General features: G+C 36.5%; 1 protein-coding gene across 2 annotated transcripts in view; it reads left to right on the top strand.

Annotated features, from left to right (window-relative positions):
• Positions 1-17,517, top strand: part of RAD21 (RAD21 cohesin complex component) — a 49,684-nt gene extending 32,167 nt beyond the window's left edge. For both annotated transcript variants that reach the window (XM_082858965.1, XM_082858964.1), the window contains exons 3-14: positions 1,050-1,179; positions 2,766-2,865; positions 5,050-5,156; positions 5,452-5,658; positions 6,121-6,246; positions 6,583-6,705; positions 8,469-8,692; positions 9,916-10,075; positions 10,504-10,649; positions 13,402-13,551; positions 14,911-14,994; positions 15,818-17,517. In XM_082858965.1, coding sequence (XP_082715091.1) covers positions 1,050-1,179; positions 2,766-2,865; positions 5,050-5,156; positions 5,452-5,658; positions 6,121-6,246; positions 6,583-6,705; positions 8,469-8,692; positions 9,916-10,075; positions 10,504-10,649; positions 13,402-13,551; positions 14,911-14,994; positions 15,818-16,009 — 1,749 coding nt within the window. In that variant the 3' untranslated portion in view covers positions 16,010-17,517. The remainder of the gene's footprint in view (positions 1-1,049; positions 1,180-2,765; positions 2,866-5,049; positions 5,157-5,451; positions 5,659-6,120; positions 6,247-6,582; positions 6,706-8,468; positions 8,693-9,915; positions 10,076-10,503; positions 10,650-13,401; positions 13,552-14,910; positions 14,995-15,817) is intronic.
• The last annotated feature ends 210 nt before the right edge of the window (positions 17,518-17,727 follow it).

Here is a 17,727-nt window from a genome sequence, read left to right as displayed (position 1 = left end):
GCTCATGTTTTCTTGTTCTTAAAAAAAAAAATTCTTATTATAACCAGAGGAATTTTGAATCATTCTATTTAGATTGGGTATTTACTTCTCTCATTCTTTTCCAACTACTCTGTCTCATCCCACATACTGGATCCCCCTAAGCACTGATCAAGATCTACCTTGATAAAATACAGGCTGAGGAATGTATTTTCTTGTGAAGAAAGATGGATACCATTATCCTTTATCAGTTAGTATGCTTTCGAGTGAGGTAATAAAAACTCAGTGAAAAGTGGCTTAAACAATAAGGAAATTAACAGTCTTATTTAACTAGAAGTTTAGAAATAGGAAGATCTAGGTTCAGCAGTTCAAAGATGTCATCCAAGGACTCACCTTTCTTAGTTTAGTGGCTTCTTGTCCTCATGCAGACAGCCTTGCAGTTACGGGGGTACTGCAGGCAGCTACAGGCCCCACCTACTCACAGTGCAGGAAGGGGAGAAGGAAGGGGGGAGGGATGTTCGTTGTTTTGTTTTGTTTTAATTGGGAAAATCTTTCTCAGAAATTCTCCGACCTACTTGACTGAGAAGTTGGCTCAGTCAAGCCAACTTCTCGTTGGCTGAACTGGGTTACATGCCCACTCAAAAACGAGCACCAGCAGAGAAGAATGAGACAGTCATCCTTCAAGCCTGGGGACATTTCACTTCCCAAATAAAATCAGAGTTCAGTTAGCCAGCAAGGAGCAATGACTCTAGATTGGCAACCAAAAGTGCCACATACTTCTTAATGTGCTAATGACAACAGTTCATGGATTGCCTTAATACTTGCTTCATAGCTACCTTCACATCTGTATTCATTCATGAATTTCTGCCAGTCTATTCTTTGGGTATACTCAGGAAATTTACAGGTAAAGGCAGTGAGAAATAAAATATACATGATTGTGAGGTAACTTCAAATAAATGGTTAAAAGTATGGAGAGATATAAATTGCTTATGAATTGCACAACATACAAGCTTTGAAGTAGTCTCTAAATCCAGAAAATTAACTTTATAAATTAGAGTAATGTTAATTCACAGGTGAAGATGGCACTCCGAACGTCAGGACATCTCTTACTGGGAGTAGTTCGAATCTATCACAGAAAAGCCAAATATCTCCTGGCAGACTGTAACGAAGCATTCATTAAGATAAAGATGGCTTTTCGGCCAGGTATTGTTGACTTGTTTGTTTTGTTTTTAACTTTGGAGTTAATCGTGTTTAGTTTAAAAACTGCTAAGCAAATATGCTAGATGAGCGTAGTTTGTTTTGTTTTAATTGCAGTACAGGGAACCCCTTAAAAACGGGGCAGAGCTTAGAGAGGCAGTGTTTCAAGGGAGAAAACCGATTTTATTTTTGTTCTACATATGGAATTATGACAGTTACACCTTTTTTGTTAATCCTTTGGAGTTGCCTTTTTCTTTTAACCCCTTTTTCAGCAATCATCAGAGGTTGAAGTGTGGAAAACTAATTGTTCTGTGATTTTTAAAAAGCTCAGGAAAGAAAATATTAGACTTTTAATTTTTTCCTGAATAATTTTAGTGTATTCTTTTTTTTTTTTTTTTTTTTTTGCGGTACGCGGGCCTCTCACCATTGTGGCCTCTCCCGTTGCGGAGCACAGGCTCCGGACGCGCAGGCTCAGCGGCCATGGCTCACGGGCCTAGCTGCTCCGTGGCATGTGAGATCTTCCCAGACCGGGGCACGAACCCATGTCCCCTGCATCGGCAGGCAGACTCTCAACCACTGCGCCACCAGGGAAGCCCTTAGTGTAGTCTTAAAATCAAATTCACTTTTAGCTTAAGTTGTTGAGACTTTATTAAATGTTCTCTATAGTTCTTCGTTGTTGTTTTGTTTTAGGTAATAGTTGATTCTAAATTGGACTCTAGCAACCAAACTTGCATCTGCATAGATAATTACTATTGTATAATTTTTTAAAGCATTGACAAAATTTTATTCTGATTAAAATAATCTCAATGTGTAGGAGAGATGCCTTATACCGTAATTTCTACTGTTGTTATATTCTTATACTTCCATTTATTTTAATATATAAATAGTGAAATCTTTGAGATCTAAGATTTGGTTAAAAGTAAAATATTTAGGCGGGGGCCGATGATTTCTTATATGTGGCTACTAAGTGTATTTTGCTTAAATAACATGTTTTGTTTCTTTTTATCTTGTAAAGCAATGCATTTTTATTATAGACCACTTGAAAAATATAGGGGAAAATGTAAAGAAAATTGAAATAATTTAATCCCACTTTCCTAAAATAACCAGTTCCTCTTAACATTTGGGGTATTTTTTTGCAGTCATTCCTTTTCCTCATAAATTTCATGCTTATTTAGAAAACTGTTATTAATATTTATTTACTTGTTGATACGTCCTTTTAAAGACTTCTCAGTTTAATGCATAATTAGTGCTTTGACCTCTTGTAACACAAGTAATGTGGCTAATGATTATTAAAAAAACAAAAGTACTTGAGCTTCAGTGGTACTTTGCAAATATTATCAACCCTTCTGGAAAATAACCTTAAGAAATTATACTGACTTTTTTTTTTAACATCTTTATTGGAGTATAATTGCTTTACAATGGTGTGTTAGTTTCTGCTTTATAACAAAGTGAATTAGTTATACATATACATATGTCCCCGTATCTCTTCCCTTTTGTGTCTCCCTCCCTCCCTATACTGACTTTACCTTCCTTGACCCCTTGATAATCTCTGGTGTAGCCACAGGTCTTCAAGCTTACCGTTTCTTTTCCAGGTGTTGTTGACCTGCCTGAGGAAAATCGAGAAGCTGCTTACAATGCTATTACTTTACCTGAAGAATTTCATGATTTTGATCAGCCATTGCCTGACTTAGAGTATGTCTCTCTCTCTCTGTCTCTTCTTTTTTTTTTTTGACTTGGTGTGCAAAAAACATTATTGGCTTACCAAATGCATAGTTTTCTTGGGATGTTTTGACATTACATTAACATGTAGCTAGAATGCATGTGCTTTCATTTAGCGTATAAATATGAAACACATAACCTAGAAGTGTTTCTTCTATAAGATCATGTAGAAGATGCCAGCTTTAACACAGCTAAGAGAATTCTGATTTGCTTAGGCCATTGTGTAAACTGAACAGCAGTCTAGCTGTTTGCTTTACATAATGACATCAGTAAAACTTGAACTGTTGCTTCATGATTTTTTTCAGAGGTATATAGTAAAGTCATCTACCAGTTTATCATCTTGGCCAAGCTATACTCAGCCACAATTTTTGTTCTTTTCTTTTTTTAATAAACATATGAGATAACTTTCTATAAAGAGCAAGAAAGGGTCATTGTCACACAACATTTAAGAAGAGAAAGTTGTACAGAGATGGCCATTACAGCAGAATACTGTGGTATGTTGTTTCCCTCTTCTCAGGTCTTCAGAATTCAGCTATGATTACCATGACAGGGAAGTGACTGTCACTTTCCAAGTGATTGAGTAGCACAGTTATCCGAGAAACCCTCTACACCAATCCCCATTTATTTTTTGACAAATTTGTCTGCTCTTTTAAAAAATGATCTTTGACTTTTAATTATAGGAGTAAATTTATGATTTATTTTGCATTTATTGTGTTAATTAGTGCTAGGCACTATTTGGCTGCTTTACTTTTTCCTCCCTTTCTTTATACTCCTATTTTATTTTTAAAATATTTTTATGGTGGAATTTTTTAACATAGCTAAACAGTAGAGAGATTAGTAAATATTATGAACCCCAGGTACTGATCATCCAGCTTCTTTCATTATCAATATATTGCCAGTTTTATTTCATGTGTACCAGTGGCCCTTAGACAGGTTTCACCTGGGAGGGTCTACTTATGTGCAGATTTTTTTTCACTAAATACATGCTACAGTACTACACAGTCTGAGGTTGGTTGAATTAGTGGATGCAGAACCACAGTTACAGAGGGCTGTCTGTAAAGTTATATGTGGATTTTTGACTTCAGGGTCAAAATCCCTAAATCCCACATTGCTCAAGGTCTCAGCTGTATTTCTCCAATTGACCTTCTAACAACGGATTATTTTAAAGCAAATAACAAATATTTTATTTCATCTGTAAATACCTTGGAATGTATCTCTTTAGAGGCAAGGAATTTTTAAAACAAAGCCATAACACTACCACAGTTTTTTTAAAATTACAATAATTCTTTAATATAATATACAATCAGCAGTCAAATGCCCCCAGTTGACGCTTAGGCTCCCCCCGCCCTGCTTTGTTTCAGCTACGGTCTATACAGAGTTTCCAGCCTGCATTTGGTTGATATGTCTCAGAAGTCTCTCGTAAGAACCTGTAACAGAGCTACATGTTTTTTGTGTGTTTGTCCTTGCCATTTATTTGCTGAACAAACCTGGTGATTTGTTTGGAAGTATTTACATTCTGAATTTGGTCGATGGTGTTCCACATTTGTACTAAACAGTCTCAGAAAAGCCAGTGACTTCAGTGTTCACATAGCCTGTAAGTTGCAGGGCCCTGATGAAAACCCATGCCTGTCTAGCCCATGCATCTCTAAGTTTTTGCGCTGTATACCATGTTGCCTTATGTAGTGATTTCAGCATATTATATTTTGCTTGCTGGTCATTAACAGTTTTTTTTTGTTTTTTTTTTTTTTTTTTTTTTTTTTTGCGGTACGCGGGCCTCTCACTGCTGTGGCCTCTCCCGCTGCGGAGCACAGGCTCCGGACGCGCAGGCTCAGAGGCCATGGCTCACGGGCCCAGCCGCTCTGCAGCATGTGGGATCTTCCTGGACCGGGGCACGAACCCGTGTCCCCTGCATCGGCAGGCAGACTCCCAACCACCGCGCCACCAGGGAAGTCCCTACAGTTTTAAAATTTAAATACAAATTAATTTCCACATCATTTAGATTCTTGGATTGTATTTATTTAATATTAAATATTTAGGCTCCATAGGTTGTATGTATGGTTTTCTTTCTTGCTTATATAAAGAATTGAGATGTGTGCTCCCTTAAAAATACATTACAATGAGACTTGAGACTACATTGTATTTGAAATTCTCTTAAAGTGACATCGATGTGGCCCAGCAGTTCAGCCTGAACCAGAGTAGAGTGGAAGAGATAACCATGAGAGAAGAAGTTGGAAACATCAGTATTCTACAAGAAAATGATTTTGGTAATAGAGAAACAAATCATTAGCCACTAGCTATAATGTTAAAATTATGTTATGTAATATATTTAGGGTAACCTAAATTTGGATCTTATATTTGAATTTTCTCATGCACCAGAATCAGTTCATGAAATATAATAAAGATTTAAAGTTTAAACTAGATGTTTTAATATTCAAAGATAAATAAGACTTCAGTAAGCAAATGTGACATTATAATTAAAATAAATCATTAGCCATTTTCTTTTGATTCGGTGATGTTTCTAACTTTTTTTCAACTAATGACCAACTAAAATTTGTTTAGGTGACTTTGGAATGGATGATCGTGAAATAATGAGAGAAGGTAGCGCTTTCGAGGATGATGACATGTTAGTGAGCACTGGTGCTTCTAACCTCCTATTAGAGCCTGAACAGAGCACCAGCAATCTGAATGAGAAGATTAACCATTTAGAATATGAAGACCAATATAAGGATGACAATTTTGGAGAAGGAAATGATGGTGGTATATTAGGTAAGTCACAACAAGGTGATTATTCTAACATGATTTCTTTATTTAGTTGCGGGGTTTTAGAGCAGTTGCTAATTCTTAGTCTTGAGCATCTCTCTAGGTATATATGTGTGAATTGTCACCAGTTGGTTCAGTAAAAGTTTTCTGTAAACCTGTAGCCTAAAAATGTTTTAACAATACCTAATTTTGTTTAAAACTGCTTGTCTTGGAGTTTTAAGTTTTACTAATTCTTCGAAGTGCTCTATTTGTGTTTAAGTAAATATATGTTTTAAAATTAAGAGATTTTTTTTCATATGTTAAGTGTTTTATACTTTTGTGTACTACCTTGAAGAGAACAGATGCATAATGAATACAGATTTAAATTTTTTAATTTAATCCATTTTAACATTATTTTTCCAGTGATTGGCTATTGTTCTTTTAGCATTTCTTTTTCAAATTGTAACTAAATTACATTCCGTATTTCAGATGACAAACTTATTAGTAATAATGACGGCGGTATCTTCGACGATCCCCCTGCCCTGTCTGAGGCAGGGGTGATGTTGCCAGAACAGCCTGCGCATGATGACATGGATGAGGATGATAACGTATCAAGTAAGCATTTCATGTTCAGTGATCCTGGGCATGACGTATGGCATCCAAAAAGATATTTACTGTAGAAGACCAAAAACGAAAAGTTTCAGCTTTTAATGAGCTGTAAATCTCCTTAAAAACAGCGCTTATGATTGAGTCTCTTTAACCCTGTGTTCCGCCCCCTTTTTTGGGCAATAGGTCAACTGGAGAGACCTCCTTATAACTAGAAAAGTGTTTTTTCTTTGGAACCCGTGGGTTTCTTTCAGTTACTCAAAGGGATTTTTTTTTCCCCCTCATTTGCTGGATATATGTTATTAAATAGCCAAGCCTTTTGTGACCAAATTTCTGCTTTTACAGTGGGTGGGCCTGATAGTCCTGATTCAGTGGATCCTGTCGAACCGATGCCAACTATGACTGATCAAACAACACTTGTTCCAAATGAGGAAGAAGCGTTTGCTTTGGAACCTATTGATATCACTGGTGAGCAAACAAACTTTTTGACTTAGAACTTTTTCTAGTTCTGGCTCATGTCCACTAATCTGCTGCTCATTTTAAATATAACTAAACTTCTTTTCTCCTTTGTTAGTCATCTATTATGGAAACTTTAATTCACTTATAATTCGAATATCTTACAGAGTATCTTTACAAGTTGCTGTGAAATAAAAGTATGGAACAAGCTTTCTGCTAATAAATATCGTAGTCTTTGGGGGTTACAAAAATGCCAATAGGTCACGTGTAACAGAAAGCATTGCAAGGCATTTTTCAGTAAAGTACAAGATTGATCAGTTATCTTCCAAAATTCTAGATTTCTGTGTATGGTTTAGGCTACAATCTGGGAAAATCTAAAAATACTTTTAACTGGAAATATCAAAGGTTCTAAAATCAGTATTTTTCTTATACTGCTTATTAAGAAGCACAGCAAAGCATATTTAATTGGGGGTGCTGCTTCTGAGTAAAAGAGGCAGTATGTAATTTGGATGTGAAACTTTAAAATTTCTAGATGGTGTATGGGTACAATGGGGTAGAATACTTTAAGTCATTTACAGTATAATTCAAGTTACTGTTATTACTTCTAAGTAAAACAAGATTAACTTTTTGGGTTTCCTACTTAGAATCTGATCACCAAAAATTCTGATTTGGGCTTCTGGTTTAAAAAGAGTACTTACTGTGTAGCTATATTTAGGAACTAAAAATATAAAAATGAACAAGTCTTTATCCTTGTGGAACTTAAATAATAGGGGAACATGGGTAATTAAGTAAATTATATACTATATTATTGACAGATATTACAGAGATCTATAAACAAGGTAAGAGGGACATATACTGCAGTGTTTAAAATAGGATAATTGAGCTTAGCCAGCTGTTACAAAAACTTGAACTTTTTAATTTCAAGGAAGGGAACTCAGTAGCTGGAGGACAGGGCCTGGACAGAGGCTGTCACTGTATAACATCTTTTTGAATCTTGAATTTTGAACCACATGAATATTTTAAAAACCTATGGGGTATATAACATGTATGACAGTGAAATCTTGAGGAATTTATTTAATACCATGAGCTTTTCTGTATCTTAAGAAATTGAGATAATGTTACCTCTTTGTAAGAGTTTAGTAAAGATTAGAAATGAGGATACAAAAAGTGTACAGGATGGAGTTCTGGGTTCGTCTGACTGGGTTTGGGCTTGTTTCACTTTATCACGCTGCTTGTGCAGCTGCCATACATGAATTGTAACTTTTCCAATAAAAATCATGGTAGTTGCAACCTTTTATGGAGTCCTCAATCTATGTCAGACATCATACTAAATATTTTACAATCCCCTATAAGTGGTTGGCCATATGTCAAGTGAGAAAATGAAGAGGTTAGCAAAATGAAGTTAACTTTTCTTAATGGTCACTCACTTAATAAGTGGCAGAACCCAGGACTTGAGCCCAACTCTGAACCAGGTGTGATGTGTTTACAATGTAAAGCTACATGGGCAAAAATGAATTGGCTCTTGCCATTATTTTGCTCATTTTGTGCTAAAAGTCAACATTCATTCATTCAGCAAATTTTTATTGAACACCTATTGTACGCTAGCCTCTATATGGTACTTGGGAAACATCACTTAAAACAGATTCTACCCTCATGAAAGCTTAACTTCTCCTCTAGGTGTTAGAAAAGCAGGAATATAATGAGACCAAATCTGGTAGTTGTATGTTTCATGCTGGCCTCAGAAAAAATGACCTTATTTTCTTATATCATGCCAGTCAAAGAAACAAAAGCCAAGAGGAAGAGGAAGCTAATTGTTGACAGTGTCAAAGAGTTGGATAGCAAGACGATTAGAGCCCAGCTTAGTGATTACTCCGATATTGTTACTACTTTGGATCTGGCGCCACCCACCAAGAAATTGATGATGTGGAAAGAGACCGGGGGAGTGGAAAAACTTTTCTCTTTACCTGCTCAGCCTTTGTGGAATAACAGACTACTGAAGGTAATATAGTGTGCAGAATTTTAAATTTCATACAGATTTTGATCATTTTGTAAAATAAACTTTAAAAACTTTTGTTTGAATCATTTTTGATCAGGTATTGCTCAGTGATATAGCATCTTCTCTTTTTTTTCCTCCCTTAAACAACACTATACTGAACATAAACCTGATCTGAAAGATCATGATAAGTGACACCTGCATTTCTAAAAGATGTAGAATTAATCTTCACTATTCTAAAAAGCCACTGATGTTTTTAATAACAGTTCTCTCTCCTCAACTTTCTATGATACATTACCACTTCTGTTGCCTTAGTGTGTACTGTGGTTCCAGTCTGCAATCTTCAGATGCTGCTTTCTGGCTAAAACAAGGGGTCGTTCTGCTTTTCCCACAGTACAGAAATCTGGCTTTGTGAGAGTTTTTTTTCACTTACAGGCCCTTTCTGCTCACTTTAGGTTCCAGACTATTCTAAAGCAAAGTTCTGAGGCATCATAGAACCAATTGATTTTTACTATAAAGTGTTTAAAGCAGCAAGGCTTTGGTAAAACTGCTGTATATTGGAAGCACAATCGTGGAATCATTTGGAAGAAGGTTTTGAAGTGGGTTTTTTTTTTTTGACTCAGTGGTCTCATTGTCAGGAATTTTTCTTAAGGAGTAATTTAAAATATGGAAAAAGCCACTTCTATAAAGATGTCCATTAATTATTATTTACAGTTAAAAGAAACTTAAAATAGTGAAGAATCATTCAAGTGTGGCATATATATACACACACATATATATATTTACTTCCACTCAGTGGAATATTCAATCATTAAAAATACTAGAAATGATAGTTCATGAAATTACTGTACAATATTAAGTGAAAAAGGCACTATGCAAAGCTGTTGGGTATGATTTCAGTTAGATTGTTTTAAGTGTATGAATATGAAAATAAACTGCAGGTAAGTAAATTTAGAACTTTAGGGTTATCTCCAAGTTATGAGACAATGGTTAAAAATTTCATCCTCAACTTTTCTAAAATTGCAAGTGAAAATAATTTTTACATAGAGGATTTCAAATTATAAAGTAGAATGAAGCATGAATATAGCATTAAGTAGAAATCATGCTAAATTATATATACAGATAGTTAAAACATACTTATGGAAAATAGTAATGCCAGTGGTAGGTTTTCAGTTCATGTGATTTATAGTAGAGATTTTATAATTGATATTTATTTCTTTATTTAATAGCTGTTTACACGCTGTCTTACACCACTAGTACCAGAAGATCTTAGAAAAAGGAGGAAAGGAGGAGAGGCTGATAATTTGGATGAATTCCTCAAAGAATTTGAAAATCCGGAGGTTCCCAGAGAGGACCAGCAGCCTCAGCAGCAGCAGCGTGACGTCATCGGTCTGTTCCACTGGAATAGTTCCCTGATACGATTGCAGTGAACATTGGCTTAGAATTTACCTATATATTGCCAGAGTAAAAGAAATCAGGAACAAAGACGTATTCTCAAACTTTTGGACAGGGAAATACATGCCTTATATTCTCTGATTCCTTTGTTAGCTGGGAAGTTTTCAGAAAGGTCTGAGGCCTAGGACTTGGCCGAGTGATAGTCTACTAAAGGATTCTCCTGCCTTGGACTGGAGGTGGGACATGTCCTTTTAAAAACCTCTTCCCACCTTTAAATGTATTATAAATTTAGTAACCTTTGTGGAGGTAAAATTTTATTCAGCCTTCTTCATTAGGGAAAGTCTTAGCATATTAGTATTAAATGGTTCTAGAATGTTGAGGACTGCATGACCGTTGTCCCCTCTTCATATGATCGATTGCAGATGAGCCCATTTTGGAAGAGCCAAGCCGCCTCCAGGAGTCAATGGAGACCAGCAGAACAAACCTGGATGAGTCAGCCATGCCTCCACCACCACCTCAGGGAGTTAAGCGAAAAGTGGGACAGATGGACCCAGAACCCATGATCCCTGTAAGCACAGCTCTCCAAGATGTTTGGGGTGTGGGTGTGCGGGCAATGTTTTAGATCCCTAGTAACAGCAAGTGTTATTTAAGGAGACCTTTTGAAGTGTCTTGGTTTGGGCAGAAAATAGTAAGGAATGGGTCCAGAAAGAATGACAGCTGAGGATCAAAACACAATGTCCTGTAAGTGGGAGGTGTTCTTAGGAGTTTTTCTGACTCTGCTTCACAGTGGACTAAAGTGAGCATCCTTGGCTAATGTGGACTCCTTGACTCTGAACTTGGTTCTGGTTTTTACTTTACTTCTCAAACATTAGCCCATATTAGCCCACGGTGAATCCGACAGTCTAGATAGAAAAGTAAAGCAGCATATGGAACCTGTTAAGTACGTTGTGAGTAAAATGAAACAAACTTCCTGCTAATAATAACTTTGTCAGCAAGATGGAACATTTTTTCTCTGGTTTTATTGATATAATTGACATATATAAATTGTATTAGTTTTGGGTGTGCAATAGATAATGATTTGATAGATGTATATATTGTGAAATGATTATTACCATGGTAAGTTCAGTTAACATCCATCACCTCACAGAATTAGATTTTTTTCTTGTCACGAGAACTTTTAAGATCTACCCTTAGCACCTTTCAAGTACATAGTATATAGTTGAACCTCCTTATCCATGGATGTATACTGAGGGCTGTCTGCAGTACGAGACTTGAGCATCTGTAAATTTTAGTATTCACAGGGGATCCTGAAACCAATCCCCTGTAGATACTGAGGGACAGCTGTATTGTTAATTGTAATCATCATACTGTGTATTAGATCCCCAAAACTGACTGTGACCAATATCTACTCATTTCCCCCACCCCCTAGCAACCACCATTCTACTCTCTGCTTCTGTGAGTGTGAGCTTTTTAAGATACTTAAGATTCCACATGTAAGTGATATATCTATCATGCAGGATTGAGTGTTCTCTGATTTATTTCACTTAGCATAATGCCTTCAGGGTCCATCCATGTTGTCACAAAAGGCAGAATTTCCTTCTTACGGTGAATGATACTTCGTTGTGCACGTATATCATATTTCTTTATCCGTTTATGTGTTGATGGATACTTAGGTTGTTTCCATAGCTTAGCTATTATAAATAATGCTGCAGTGAACATGGAAGTGCAGATATCTTTTTCAGATAGCAATTTTATTTCCTTTGGATAAATAGTGGCTGCACCAATGTACATTCCCACCAACAGTGCAAGAGGGTTCCCCTTTTCTCCTCATCCTTGCCAACGCTTGTTATCTCTTGTTTTTTGGGTGATGCTTTATTGTGGTTCTTATTTACATGCCCCTGATTAGAGATGTTGAGCACCTTTTCATGTACCTGTTGGCCATCAGTATTGCTGTCTTCGGGAAAATGTTCAGATCCTCTGCCCATTTTAATCAGTTTGTTTTGCTCTTAAGTTGTGTTGCATTCTTTATATATTTTGGATATTAATCTCATAAATGATTTGCAGATATATTAGCTTGATGAAGTCCTACTTGTTTATTTTTGCCTTTGGTGTCAAATCCAAAGTCGTCAGGACCAGTGAGCTTACCAACAATGTTTTCTTCTAGGAGTTTTATGGTTTCAGGTCTCAGATTCAAGTCTTTTAATCCATTTTAGTCTTTTGCATGTGTCTGTCCAGTTTTCCCAACACCATTTATTGAAGAGGTTGTCCTTTCCTCATTGTATGCTGCTTTGTGCTAAATTAATTGACCATATGTGCATAGGTTTATTCCTAGACTCTATTCTCTTCCGGGTTCTGGTTTATTCTTTATAAATATTCCTGTATATCTTTAATACTAAGCAGTTTTAGGCTCTCTTATATACTCATCCAGTTGCTGAAAAAAGGTAAAGCAACGTCTTGCTACTTCATTTAGACTGGCTACCATTAAGTTCACTTCGTGTTCCTATCCTGAGTATAAAGGAAGGAGGTGGTCTGGTTTAAGGCTTCCCAAGCTTAAGTCTATGGAATAAATTAACTCTGGGCAAAGGGAGGCTTTTCGGTACCTTAGGCTCTTGGTTCAGCCTCCATCATCAAGACATTGGCAAAAGAATATTCTTTGCCAATTTTAACAACTAGTTCTCTATGCCCTCTGATGGTAAGGAGTTGTAAAAAAAAAAAAAGCGTTTTTGAGTTCAGGAACGGGAACAAGTAATTAGTGGGTTACTCTACTACCACTCTTCGGGTAGTTGTTCCCTTGTCACTCTTTTAATGTTCTCATGTGTTAGTATTAACTCCGAGAAGAAAGAAATTCAAGAAATGGACCCAGAAAAAATTTGCTGCTGGAAGAGCACGAAGGCTCTTATTTCGAGCTCAGGCTGAGTTGCAGTAGCCCTTATACAGCAATGGTCGACAGTACCAGGCTAATTAATGTTCGAGCCTTTTTGCGTTGCCCTGGAGTCGGTGGGTTCTGTTTAGTCCTAAAATGCTAATACAGAAAGTGTTGAGGGTTTTTTCTTGTTTGCAAATTCCTAACATAGAATTAAACAAAACACTTTTGTTCTAAGATAATGAATGGATTAATTTCCTTTGTAAAGTACTTTAATGTTGTGGCTTTACAGTAAAAGAACAAGATGTGTAATCAGGTTTTGATTATGAGGAAGTGTGAAGAATAAAGTATTTCTTTCCATTTTGAAAACTGCAGCAACCACACGCATGTTTGCATAGTTAAGAGACGCTACCCTGGAAATGCGCATCTGAAATTGCCTTATCTTCATTGCTTTAAGCCTCAGCAGGTAGAGCAGATGGAAATACCGCCTGTAGAGCTGCCCCCAGAAGAGCCTCCAAATATTTGTCAATTAATTCCAGAGTTAGAACTTTTACCAGAAAAAGAAAAGGAGAAAGAGAAGGAGAAAGAAGATGATGAAGAGGAGGAGGTAAGAAAACGTTGTAAAAAAAGATCTGATGAATAAATTCCCATTCTAGGTTTAGCGAAAATCTTCAACCAGCTCTTACTATTTTTCACCTTGGAGCTGAGTTCATTGTGGTGGAGCATCAGAGTGATGAAAAATTTTTGAATATAAGCAGAACTTAGCCAAATTCTTAGTGATCTAGACCATCATTAAGAACTTCAGATGTTGTGCTGTGTTCGCTCTCATTTGGTCCCTTGGGGGCTTTTCAAGGACATGGGACTTGCCCTTTCACTGATTTCTTGACTTCTGAATTGTTTGTAAGCTGCTTTTGTTATTGTGTGGTCAGCTATTAGCATCTGCCTCTAATCTATTTGTGTGGATTTTGCTTTTTCATTAGACTGGAGTGGTTTGTCCTGGGGCATGCTTTGGCTGTTCAAGTTTTTTCTTTCCCTCTTTTCCTGGATCTTTAAGGTTGTATATTAGACTGTGTATTCTTCTATTTGATGTTCTGTCAAATATTTTAAAGTTTCTTCCAATTTTCATTACCGTCTGGTCGTGTTTGTAATTTATGCCAGCATAGACTTCATAACCATTTAGTGCTTCACATGAGCCTTATACTGTTTTAAAGTCAGAATGTAGCCCCGAAGCTCTTCCAGCCTGTGTGCTAGAGTATCTCAGCCCCTTAGTGTTCAATTAGCATTTAAAATTATACTTTCTATGTTAAGCTGTTATTAACTCCTGGTTCTTTGGATGTGGTGATAGTTGCAGCATAGCCTGGAAGCATCTCAGCTGTTGCCCCATGCCAACTTAAGACAGTCTTGTAGGTGGCAGGTGACTGGCAGCCACTCCAGTTAAATATATATTATAGCCCATTGCTTTTAAAACACTGTATGGAACAGTATTACTTACTCATCTTTGCTAGCCTGCAGGCTCTTTGGTAGTGGTCCATAGTGAGATTAGGAATTTTCTGGAATACCATCGTCCAGAAAATCATGCTACAAAAAAAATACATAAATATACATAAATATACATTCAGTTAAAATAAACAGTATGCTTAGTGACATAGTTGGTTTATTTCCTTGCTTAAGTTTCTTACCTTAGCAAGGGCCGGTAACGCATAGCTCGCCAACCAGCGATAGTCCATGGACCAGACCGTGTAGTTCACATACTTATAGACCAGTACAGAGTCATATATTCAGTTAACTGCTTGCAGGTACAGAGGATTTCTTTTGTAATTTCAGAAGGATGTTGAACTAGATGCTAAGTGATTTTTCCATTGGTCAAAATGCACACAATTTAGAGCTTTCAGGAGATACGGAAATGCTTCATTTTGTAGCAGTTTTCGCAGTTTTTTGTTTTTGTGTGGGGGTCATTTTCACTCAGGATGAAGATGCCTCAGGGGGTGATCAGGATCAAGAGGAAAGAAGATGGAACAAAAGGACTCAGCAGATGCTTCATGGTCTTCAGGTAAAGTCTTAGAGAAAAAATTGCATCAAAGGCTTTTGGCAGTGTTTCCTTAAAAAAAAAAAAAAAAAAAAATTAACCAGAAAACCTTTTGTGAAACTTTTTGCAAAACCACACACCTTAAACTATTTAATACATAAGCTGTTGGGCTAAGAGTAAGCCTGGAAAGCATCCAGGTGAACACTTTCCCGTCGTTACCCTGCAAAGCAGAGCTCCTGTGTGTGTGTACATTTTACTTTTGGTTGAGCAGATTTATAAACTATTTTAATACATACGCTGTTGGGCTAAGAGTAAGCCTGGAAAGCATCCAGGTGAACACTTTCCCGTCGTTACCCTGCAAAGCAGAGCTCCTTTGTTGTGTGCACATTTTCTTACTTTTGGTTGAGCAAATTTAATGGGTTGAATCACTAAATTTGTCAAATCATTGTACAGTGTCATTTATCCTTGGGCCTTAATGTGTCAGATACAGAGGAGATACCTTGAGTGTCTATGAAATACCAGGCAAGGTGCTCAGGTCTCCTAAAATAAATTCAAAGGATAGTTGGCAGTTTTCAGAACTGTAAGTGCTAGATGAAATTGATAGATGAACTGATTTTATTAATTAGAAAAAATGAATCATCTATATTAGGTTGCCCCAACAAATGTTAACTTTGCCCCCTCCTTGCCTTTTTTAATGTGAGAAACACCCTGGTACTGTTCAAAAATCTACTCCTAGCCCCCAACAGAATATACAGTATACTTTTTTCAGTATCCAAAAGTAGTATCCTTTTAAAATTACTACTTCATGGTGTAGATTATTTTCATTTAATTCTTCCTTTCATTTCAGCGAGCTCTCGCTAAAACTGGAGCTGAGTCTATCAGTTTGCTTGAGTTGTGTCGAAACACGAACAGAAAGCAGGCTGCAGCAAAGTTCTACAGCTTCCTGGTTCTTAAAAAGCAGCAGGCTATTGAGCTGACACAGGAAGAACCGTACAGCGATATCATTGCAACCCCCGGACCAAGGTTCCACATCATTTGAGCAGCTAGAAGCATTATAGCTAGTGTTCATTTCACTAGTGTGTACAAATTGCCCCCATGTGTAGGGCACACAGAACCCTTCAAGAAAGTTTAGATTTTTGTGTGTACAAAGTCCCTGCCTCTTTCTTCATGTTTTCTGGTGTTTTAAATTTATCAATTTCATCTTTAAGGGAAACTGCTTGTATGGTGTTTGTGCTCTGATGGAGAAAACAAGTACCCCAAGTTTATTTTAACAGTCCAGAACAGATTTGTGCAATATTGGCGCATATAATACTGTTGAGTAGCAGTGGAAAGTCAGGGTTTTTATCTTAGTTCTCCATTAATGCATTGTAAAGGAGAACTTTTCAGGAAAAAATGCCTGACAGTTAATAACTATAGTGTGAATCGTCTTTTCCCACCAGCACCGGGCAGTCTTCTTCGTAACCATTGTGCTTTAGGGATGGTGCCCAAAGCAGAGATTGTCCTCTTAAGTAAGTTTTAAAGTATAATTCCACACTTGATCATGGGGTTGTGTGAAATTGTACTGTAAGTAATCCCTTTCAGCTACAAAAAAATAGGACTTGGTTTAAAGTGCCCTATTTTTTGTAAATCATTCCATTTGAACCTTTTTAATGAATCTTACTATCCTGAAATCTATTGTTTTAGTGAGGCTCTAAAATGAGCAGAAATAGAGTTTTTAGAGTAGAATGAATATAAAAAGCATTTATAACTTTCCAGGAGCTATAAATCAAAGTTTTAAAAAGATGTTTGGATATATTTGAGTATTCAGATCATGAAAATAGAAATTGCTATGCCAACTGAAAGGACAAACTGATGGGAAATCGTACAACTGGTTGACTTAACCTTTAAGCAGACAGTGCTGTAAAAACTAATGGCTTCTCTGATATTTATTATGTTTTAGTACTGATCATTTTTTCCAGTGCTTGCACACTCCTGTGTTTGGAACTCTAATAGCTTTGCAACAGAAATCCAGTATCCGGTTTCCTATAATTTAAGTGAAGAAAAACACATCCAAATAAAGGCTTTAATATTAACAGATCAGATAGCACCAGGAATTATGTGACTGTTACGATTATCAATACATGTCTTAACATTTTAGGGCAAAATTACACACTGAAAAGTTCTAGCTTTTAAGTGTTGGCACTTTTGTGGAAAACAAAAATCACTCAGACTTCAGTGTATACCCAATAATTTTAAATTATGTGAGATGTTTTAAATTTGTGAACTCGTAATTACTGTTTTGATGATTCAGTTTCTTGAGAATGGTAATTGTATAAAATTGCTGTTGCCGCTTTATTTTCAATATGATGTGCCTGTAAACCATGGTTTTTTCTCCCTTTGTATAAAGACATTGTAGATAATTGAATGTTTGATTATAGAAAGGTCATTAGTTTCTTGTTACACATTTTGTTAGTCTGGTTTTTGTTGCTTATCAGGTTTAATATTGTTCTTGAAAATAGTTGATGCTATGTTATGTATAACTTTTCTAATAAAAGTTGTGTTATAAGCTGTAAATTTTGAGGTATTGGTATTCAGTTGGTGGCACTCCCCAAGAAAACATCGCTTCACCTTTTTTGCCCTATCTTGAATAATTATCCATACAAATAGTAAGTGAACTTTTCAAGAGGGCTTAGAGTGAAAAGTAAATCTTCACAATGGCTGGTGCTGAGGAATCTCTGGGGCACGGATCAGGCCTGCAACTGTAAGTCCATAACAAAT

Source organism: Leucopleurus acutus (assembly GCF_964270905.1).
Source record: "Leucopleurus acutus genome assembly, chromosome: 17".
NCBI lineage: Eukaryota > Metazoa > Chordata > Mammalia > Artiodactyla > Delphinidae > Leucopleurus > Leucopleurus acutus.
The sequence above is the reverse complement of the archived record's forward strand: the minus strand, read 5'-3'. Positions and strand labels throughout refer to the sequence as shown.